This window comes from Artemia sp. Qi Xiang Cuo, chromosome 18 (assembly GCF_049724085.1).
Source record: "Artemia sp. Qi Xiang Cuo chromosome 18, ASM4972408v1, whole genome shotgun sequence".
Classification (NCBI taxonomy): Eukaryota; Metazoa; Arthropoda; class Branchiopoda; order Anostraca; family Artemiidae; genus Artemia; species Artemia sp. Qi Xiang Cuo.
This window is the reverse complement of record NC_142811.1, coordinates 24,496,739-24,506,738: the sequence shown is the minus strand read 5'-3', so window position 1 is coordinate 24,506,738 and position 10,000 is coordinate 24,496,739. Positions and strand designations below refer to the sequence as shown.

The 10,000-nt window shown below is 37.3% G+C and overlaps 1 protein-coding gene across 1 annotated transcript in view; it reads right to left on the bottom strand.

Moving 5' to 3' along the window:
- Window positions 1-2,447: 2,447 nt before the first annotated feature.
- The window catches only part of LOC148941355 (uncharacterized), a 24,315-nt gene continuing 16,762 nt past the window's right edge, over window positions 2,448-10,000 (bottom strand). The window contains exon 3 of the mRNA XM_089104153.1: window positions 2,448-2,656. Coding sequence (XP_088960279.1) covers window positions 2,448-2,656 — 209 coding nt within the window. The remainder of the gene's footprint in view (window positions 2,657-10,000) is intronic.

Here is a 10,000-nt window from a genome sequence, read left to right as displayed (position 1 = left end):
GAACATGCCTCTCTTTTTGAATATTTACTAAAATTAAAATACATGGATCGTTTAATATTTAATGATGGAGGAAGCTTTTTAAAAGAGGTAACCACACAGTGTAAGGAAGGAATTTCTTCCTTAACTTAATGACGAGACAATTTCTTTTTATTATAATAATGAGAAAATTTTACTCACCAGAAGCTGCTTAGAATTTTCCATATCTATGTAAATGATCGCAAAAAATACCAGTAGTGATAGGTTGAATGAACTATTCAAAACTGACGAAAATCCTAATTTGAAACCTGAATATATACAAAAAATAATTGAATATGTTAACTGCGAAAACAAGACGCGCTGGTTTTAAAATACAGGTTTATCACTAAAAAAGACCTGTATATACCTTGAACTAGAAATTGCGTAAATCTCTTGGCAAAGGTGTAATGCCCTGTAGAATAGGACTGCTAGAATACCTACCAGAAAAACCTGTTTGGTACATAGGCGTTGGCAAAGGTGTAATGCCCAGTAGAATAACATTGAAATTGCTATATGTCTCGTAGAATCCAGAAGGCCATGTGAGGGAGCTTTGAATCTCTTTTGAAAAGGCATATACAAGGCTCGGAATAACATAGAAATTGCTATATGTCTCCTAGAATCCAGAAGGGCATGTGAGGGAGCTCTGAATCTCTTTGTATAGGCATATACAAGGTCCAGAATAACAACCATAAATGTGACAAAATTCCTGTTTTTCCATTCTCACTGACAAAAACCATAAAAACATCCATAAATTACTGTTGACATCCATGAAAAACACTAAATAAATTGACCAACACACATAACCATCCAAGAAAACATCCGTAAATGTGACAAAATTCCTGTTTTTCATTCTCACTGACAACAAACAGACATAAATTATGTAAAAAAAATTGTAGGTGGCAGCAGGGGTGAGTGTCACGAGTCAATAAGGCATTTCTACTGACTGGCCGAAAATATTTGGGGGGGGGGGGGCCTCGCCACCCACCTATTTGTTATGGCCCGGGTTGTAAACAGGTCAGAAAGAGTTTATTTAGCCAAAAAGTACTGGCCTATCCTAGGGGTGGGTGGCTTCTATTATCTGTTTTCTGTTTACCAAAATGCGTGTTTTAACTAGTTGCCAGTTCGTTACTTCATCATTTCAAAATTCGAATTCATCATATGGTATCAACGAGAGGTGTAGTTCTTACCGAAAGTTTTGAAAGCCCGATTCTCACTAGAAAAGATCATCAAAATCACGATGAGGAAATAGCTAAGAAAAATAATTTTTTCGAAATTAGCAATTTCCTTGTTAGCACTTGTCGACTGTGTCCAGCCTTTCTACTCTCCGAAGCGGCTGGCTGGATGCAAAATATCTGATAACTGAATGTGCCTCTGTGAAAGTGAAAAACAAGACCAAAGGTTCTATGTGATCCCAAAAATTCAATATTTAACCCACACATTGGGTTTTGTCTTCGCTAGATCCAGTCTTCGCCAGAATCCTTGAACATTTTTACTCTTAAAGATCTAGAAACAGATTAAGGCCAAATAGCTAATCCTCTGAGAAAACCAAGTTCAGATTTGGATTCAGCATATGTGTTTACCTCTATAAGTCATATCTATTTTGACGATAGCGATCGAAACGATCCTGCCTTCTGCCAATTTTCCCGTTTCGCCGAAATTCCGGAGCTACTTGTCTGGCGAAAAATTGAAGCTCAGAAACGAATTTAGCGTATCTCCTTACCCCTATTTCCAACATCTAGTCAACTTCAAATAAAAAATATACGTATAACAAATTATCCGGTTTCAGCCGGATTCCGGACGAAATATAGGTCCGGCTAAAAAACGACTGTCATATACGGCTTCAGCATGCCCTCTTACCCCAAAATCAAACATCTTATCAACTTCAAATAAAACTCTGACTTTTAACAAACTTTCCGGTTTTGGCCGGATTCTGGGCGAACAACTTGTCCGGCGAGAAGATGGTTTTCATTGCCGTGTTCAGCATGTTTTCTTACCCCGTAATCGACTATCTCATTAGCTGTTTAAAAATATTTTGTCTGTCCCTTAATTTGAATTCCCACCCCTAAGTATAAGGCTACAGAGCCTATCTACGAACTCGACCTTTCCCTTGACCCAAAGGATCCTCCCACCGAGTTTCATCAAAATATCTCATTCCCTTCGACAGTTATCGTGTTTAGGCTACAGACAGACAGACGGAAAACTTTTGCAATGTCATAGGTTTCCCTCCACTTACGTTTTGGGATCCCGACAAGCAAAACAAAAGAATTCCAAAACGGATGATAGTTGAACAGGCATCCAAAATGAACAAGACCAAAGGTTTCTATGGAATCCCAAAATTTAATCTGTGATCCCAACAATTGGCTCTTGTAGGTATCCGTTCTTTACCGGACTCCTTAAAGTTGAACTGAAAAGCAAATTTTTGTATGTGTATTTTAAGTAAATACAATGCAATATCGGATTGTGTTAAGAGGAGTTTTTGGCATTTTTACTGTTTTCTCTAGCATGATGTTCAGAATATTTAAGGCCATGCTCACAGCGCTAAGTTCTACTATGACGCGGAAACTTTGAACCTCAATACAAACTCGGCTTTTCAGTGGCCCAATCAAATGAGCTTGGTTAACACTGCTCAGTGTGTGAACGCCTATTTGTCGTAAATCGTTTTCGTCAAGCATACAACACAGCTAATAGCAGTAGAGGTGCCCCAAATCTGACAGGGAATATCACTGTATGGAATTTTATTAATCGCGAATATATTCAAGTAATGCATACAACGGATATTTCGGCCCTTCTTGGCAAGGGTCCTCGTCTGGCTGTCAAACTTCATGATCAACCTTAGGGAAGGATATTTTCCCTGAATAGGATCGTAATTGACGTATCTGTTTAATTCGTTGCTTGAATACGTGTGTCCAAATAAGCATGGGCCCAAGTCATAGCAACGAAGTAACGCATTTTCATTTGGTCTTTCAGCCCTTTTCGGTGAACAAATTCTACTATTCAGATTTAGAAACATAATTTTTCATTGAGTGGTTTTTGTTGTTGTGCGTGTTATTTTGTACTCTCTCTATTTCTTTCCTTTGATTACTCCACTATCTTAAACCTATAGAGTGGGTCATAAATATTATTATTATAAGACAATAGTTTCGTTTTTGCAGATACCATGTTATTCGATATACGGTCTAAAGTCGTTTCTGCAGCTACCGCGGTATCCGATACCACGGTCAAAAGGCGTTTTTGTAGTTGTCGTGGTATCTGGCCAGCTACCGCGGTAACTGATATTCAGATATCACGGTCCGACCGTGGTATCTGCTCGTGGTATCTAAAAAGTCATCTCATTTTCATCAAATTTTGTCAAATTGGTGAGAAAGAAGTTCAGCACTTAGTTATGTAATTGGATATCAGTTTTCCTTTTGGGATGGCTTTTGAAAAGTGGAATTTCGGCAATATATTAGTTGTTTTTGCCGTGGACCGTATATCAGATATCACGGTAACTGCAAAACAACTAACTGCAGATCCGCAGTTACCGTGCTAAGAAGGGTATGAGCAAAAACGCAACATATGCGTGTCTATGTCATATCTACTGTGGTTCGACGTCATATCTGTTTTGACGTAACTGATCAAAACTTCCTGCCTTACTTCTGCCATATTTCCGACTTCAGCCGGATTCCCGGCGAAGGATTTATCCGGAAAGAACAAAGGGTTCTCAGCAGGCTGGCGCTGGAAGAAATTAAACTAATTCAGGTTCGTTTCTTCCACCAGCAAGTCAATCCATGAAAGAAAGGACATAATAGCTAAATATTTCTCTTGTTTATAGACCAAACGTGTTACAACATAATGGCAGAAGTGATAGATATCGATCAGGAATATGAGGACGGTGATAAAGACTCGGACGATAGTGAACCCTCCAACAAAAAACCGAGGATCACAAAGAATAGGGCAGACCAGTAGTAACCATCTTTTGAATTTGCGGGCCCCCCCGTACCAAACAGGTTTTTCTGGTAGTCCTATTCTACAGGTCATTACACCTTTGCCAAGAGACTTACGCAATTTAAGGACAAGTTTTTCTGACGTAGATTTCTAGTTCATGATATACAAGTTTTTTTTTAGGTTAAATCCGTGGTCATTTATCTGTAAGTTGATTAGTAGGTTTTTTTTTTAAACTTGGCTAATAGGTTTTTAAACCTATTACTACGAACGCTACATGCATTCCATTTTTGGAACTAGGAGCGAGATTGTGTGATGCTATCAGACTGGTTTCGTTTCATGGGTTCATTAATAGAAGGACTAATGTTTTTGAAAAGGGTAATTACTTCTTTAGTTTACGAGATTTGCGAATTTTTTGCGAAAAGGTATTTGCGTAAAGGTATTGCGATGGTTAGGAATGCCTCACGGGTAATTAAAGAATGGGATGCTTGCATCAACAATACAAAGAATATGCTCAGATACTTAATAGATTTGACGCCTACAAGAGACATTGGTAGAAGGTACATGGGGGGTTCAGTTATTTTTTCTGATTTTGTGTGTTTTCGCAAGAAAATAACTGGTCTTTTAGCAAACTTAGCCATAGCTACCTGAAACTCTGCATAAATATCTTCATTTTTAATCTAATTGCATAGCTACTAAAGGAACATTGAACTATTTTTCTGATTTTGTGTGACCACCTGGCGCCCCAAAGACTCCTGAGCCTCCATTATAATATTTTTTAAGGCTTTATTATATCTTTTCAGAACAAATTATTATTTTAGGGAATTATTTCGGTGAAACAGTTAGAGACATTTGAACGGTGTTGTGAGGTCCCTTAGCACAACCCCAAAGGGCTCCGATCCCCCCACCCCCACCCCCAAGGAAGCCCCCGGACAGCAAAGGTTCTCTGGACCCCCAAAGGACCCCCGGCACCCCGATGCCTCCTGAGTCCCCCATTATAACACTTTTTAAGGCTTTATTATATCTTTTCAGAACAAATTATTATTTTAGGGAATTATTTCGGTGAAACAGTTAGAGACATTTTAGGAGATGATTTTAGAAAAGGACTTGAGGGTGAAACTCTGTGGTCGTTATAATACACAAGTTCCATTTGAACGGTGTTGTGTGGTCCCTTACCACAACCCCAAAGGGCTCCGATCCCCCCACCCCAACCCCAAAGGAAGCCCCCGGACAGCAAAGGTTCTCTGGACCCCCAAAGGACCCCCGGTGCCCCCGATGCCTCCTGAGCCCCCTATTATAATACTTTTTAAGGCTTTATTATATCTTTTCAGAACAAATTATTATTTTAGGGAATTATTTCGGTGAAACAGTTAGAGACATTTTAAGAGGGTTGTGAGGTCCCTTACCACAGCCCCAAAGGGCTCCGATCCCCCCACCCCAACCCCGAAGGAAGCCCCCGGACAGCAAAGGTTCTCTGGACCCCCAAAGGACCCCCGGCGCCCCCGATGCCTCCTGAGTCCCCCATTATAATACTTTTTAAGGCTTTATTATATCTTTTCAGAACAAATTATTATTTTAGGGAATTATTTCGGTGAAATAGTTAGAGACATTTTAAGAGGGTTGTGAGGTCCCTTACCACAACACCAAAGGGCTCCGATCCCCCCCCCCCAACCCCGAAGGAAGCCCCCGGACAGCAAAGGTTCTCTGGACCCCCAAAGGACCCCGGGAGCCCCCGATGCCTCCTGAGCCCCCCATTATAATACTTTTTAAGGCGTTATTATATCTTTTCAGAACAAACTATTATTTTAGGCAATTATTTCGGTGAAACAGTTAGAGACATTTTAAGAGATGATTTTAGAAAAGGATTTGAGGGTGAAACTCTGTGGTCGTTATAATACACAAGTTTCATTTGAACGATGTTGTGAGGTCCCTTACCACAACCCCAAAGGGCTCCGATCCCCCCACCCCAACCCCCAAGGAAGCCCCCCGACAGCAAAGGTTCGCTGGACCCCCAAAGGACCCCCCGCGCCCCGATGCCACCTGAGTCCCCCATTATAATACTTTTTAAGGCTTTATTATATATTTTAAGAACAAATTATTATTTTAGGCAATTATTTCGGTGAAACAGTTAGAGACTTTTTAAGAGATGTTTTTAGAAAAGGACCTGAGGGTGAAACTCTGTGGTCGTTATAATACACAAGTTCCATTTGAACGGTGTTGTGAGGTCCCTTACCACAGGGCTCCGGGCCCCCCCCCCCAACCCCAAGCCCGAAGGAAGCCCCCGGACAGCAAAGGTTCTCTGGACCCCCAAAGGACCCCCGGCGCCCCGATGCCTCCTGAGTCCCCCATTATAATACTTTTTTAGGCTTTATTATATCTTTTCAGAACAAATTATTATTTTAGGGAATTATTTCGGTAAAACAGTTAGAGACATTTTAAGAGGGTTGTGAGGTCCCTTACCACAACCCCAAAGGGCTCCGATCCCCCAACCCCAACCCCGAAGGAAGCTCCCGGACAGCAAAGGTTCTCTGGACCCCTAAAGGACCCCAGGCGCCCCGATGCCTCCTGAGTCCCCCATTATAATACTTTTTAAGGCTTTATTATATCTTTTCAGAACAAATTATTTTTTAGGAAATTATTTAGGTGAAACTCTGTGGTCTTTATAATACACAAGTTCCATTTGAACGGTGTTGTGAGGTCCCTTACCACAACCCCAAAGGGCTCCGATCCCCCCACCCCATCCCGAAGGAAGCCCCCGGCCAGCAAAGGTTCTCTAGACCCCCAAAGGACCCCGGACGCCCCGATGCCTCCTGAGTCCCCCATTATAATACTTTTTAAGGCTTTATTATATCTTTTCAGAACAAATTATTATTTTAGGGAATTATTTCGGTGAAACAGTTAGAGACATTTTAAGAGATGATTTTAGAAGAGGACCTGAGGGTGAAACTCTGTGGTTGTTATAATACACAAGTTCCATTTGAACAGTGTTGTGAGGTCCCCTTACCGCAACCCCAAAGGGCTCCGATCCCCCACCCCCAACCCCAAGGAACCCCCCCGTCCGCAAAGGTTATCAAGGCTCCCCAAAGGGCCCCCCGCGCCCCCAAGACTCCCGAACCTCCATTATAATACTTTTTAAGGCTTTATTATATCTTTTCAGAACAAATTATTATTTTAGGGAATTATTTCGGTGAAACAGGCCCTCATAGGTGTTTGTTGTCTGAAACCTATAGTTTGGGATGAATAGTTTGCTATTTCAAGCTTTTCTGAGCTAAGGTTTCTTAGTATTTCATAGGTGTGTGTTGTCTGAAACTTATGATTTGAGGTATGTAATTTGCTATTTCTGACTTTTCATAACCAGATTTCTTAGTCTTTCGTAGGTATGTGGTGTCTGAAACCAATGATTTGGGATGTGTGGGTTGCTATTTTTTGACTTTTCTGAGCTGGATTTCTTAGCCTTTCTTAGGTGTGTGTTGACTGAAACCTATGATTTGCGAATGAGTGGTTTGCTATTTTTGACTTTTCTGAGTTAGATTTCTTAGCATTTTATAGGTGTGTGCTTTCAGAAAATTATGATTTGGGAGGTGTAGTTTGCTTTTTGGACTTTTCAGAGCTAGGATTCTTAGTCCCTCATAGGTGTTTGTTGTCTGAAACTTCTAGTTTGGGATGAGTAGTTGGATATTTCAGACTTTTCTGAGCTAAGGTTTCTTAGTATTTCGTAGGTGAAGCTTCCACATCAGTTTTAAGTTCACCAAGACATAAAAAATTTAAAGTTCAGTTCTAATTTTTCCATAGAAGATAGGAAAAGTTATACTATTATTGTGATTATTTTCTATGAAGATAGAAAGTTTCAATTTAATTCTAAATTTTCTTAAATTCAGTTCCGACTTTTCTCAAAGAGATGAGAAAATTTAAAGTTCAATTCAAAATTTTCTCAACGAAGTCAAGGAAAGTTCAAGTTCCCTACTGAATTTTACCAAAGAACACAATTCAATTCTAATTTATCCAGAGAAAATAAAAATCTTCAAATTAAGTTCTTTATTTCACAAATACATAAATAAATTTAAAGTTCAATTCTAAATTTTTCAGTTGAAGATAGAAAAAGTAATACCATACTTGTGAATATTTTCACGTAAGATAAAAAGTTCTAGTTCAATTTTAAATTTTCTCAACGAAGTGAAGAAAAGCTCATGTTCCCTACTGAATTTTACCAAAGAACAGAATTCAATTCTAATTTATCCAGAGAAAATAAAAATCTTCCACTTAAGTTCTTTATTTCACACAGACATAAAGAAATTTAAAGTTCAATTCTAAATTTTTCAGTGGAAGATAGAAAAAGTAATACCATACTTGTGAATATTTTCCCGGAAGATAAAAAGTTCTAGTTCAATTAAAAATTTTCTCAACGAAGTGAAGAAGAATTCAAGTTCTCTTCTGAATTTTACCAAAGAACACAATTTAATTCTAATTTCACCAGAGAAAATAAAAATCTTCCACTTCAGTTCTTCATTTCACAAAGACATAAAGAAATTTAAAGTTCAATTCTAAATTTTTCGGTGGAAGATAGAAAAAGTAATACCATACTTGTGAATATTTTCACGGAAGATAAGAAAGTTCTAGTTCAATTTAAAATTTTCTCAATGAAGTGAAGAAAAGTTCAAGTTCTCTACTGAATTTTACAAAAGAACACAATTCAATTCTAATTTCTCCAGAGAAAACAAAAATCTTCCACTTAAGTTCTTTATTTTACAAAGACATAAAGAAATTTAGAGTTCAATTTAAAATTTTATCAATGAAGTGAAGAAAAGTTCAAGTTCTCTACTGAATTTTACAAAAGAAAACAATTCAATTCTAATTTCTCCAGAGAAAACAAAAATCTTCAACTTAAGTTCTTTATTTTACAAAGACATAAAGAAATTTAGAGTTCAATTCTAAATTTTTCGATGGAAGATAGAAAAAGCAATACAATACTTGTGAATATTTTCCCAGAAGATAAAAAGTTCTAGTTCAATTTAAAATTTTCTCAACGAAGTAAAGAAGAATTCAAGTTCTCTTCTGAATTTTACCAAAGAACGCAATTCAATTCTAATTTCACCAGAGAAAATAAAAATCTTCCACTTCTGTTCTTTATTTCACAAAGACATAAAGAAATTTAAAGTTCAATTCTAAATTTTTCGTTGGAAGATAGAAAAAGTAATACCATACTTGTGAATATTTTAACGTAAGATAAAAAAGTTCTAGTTCAATTTAAAATTTTCTCAACGAAGTGAAGAAAAGTTCAAGTTCTCTACAGAATTTTACCAAAGAACATAATTCAATTCTAATTTCTCCGGAGACAACAAAAATCTTCCACTTAAGTTCTTTATTTTACAAAGACATAAAGAAATTTAGAGTTCATTTCTAAATTTTTCGTTGGAAGATAGAAAAAGTAATACCATACTTGTGAATATTTTACCGGAAGATAAAAAGTCCTAGTTCAATTCAAAATTTTCTCAACGAAGTGAAGAATAATTTAAGTTCTCTTCTGAATTTTACCAAAGAACACAATTCAATTCTAATTTCACCAGATAAAATTAAAATCTTCCACTTAAGTTCTTTATTTCACAAAGACAAAGAAATTTAAAGTTCAATTCTAAATTTTTCGGTGGAAGATAGAAAAAGCAATACCATACTTGTGAATATTTTCTCGAAGAGACGAAAAATTTTAAATACTGTTCCAAATTTTTCAAAGAAGATAAAAAAGTTCAAGTTCTCTTCGGAATTTTACGAAAGAACACAATTCAATTCTAATTTCTCAAGAGAAAATAAAAATCTTCCACTTAAGTTCTTTATTTCACAAAGACATGAAGTTACCTCATGGATACACAACGCTTTATTGTTTTCACGACTTAGATACACGATTTAGAAATTTAATTCAAGAAATTATTAAAAAAAAGAAAGTAAGTAACAAACTCTTTATTGATTTTCATCTCTTGGATACAAAAAAAAGAAGACATTTCATTCAAGAAACTATGACAAAATTCTAAGTAAGTAAAAAACTCATTCTTGAATTCGTCGTGTACATGCA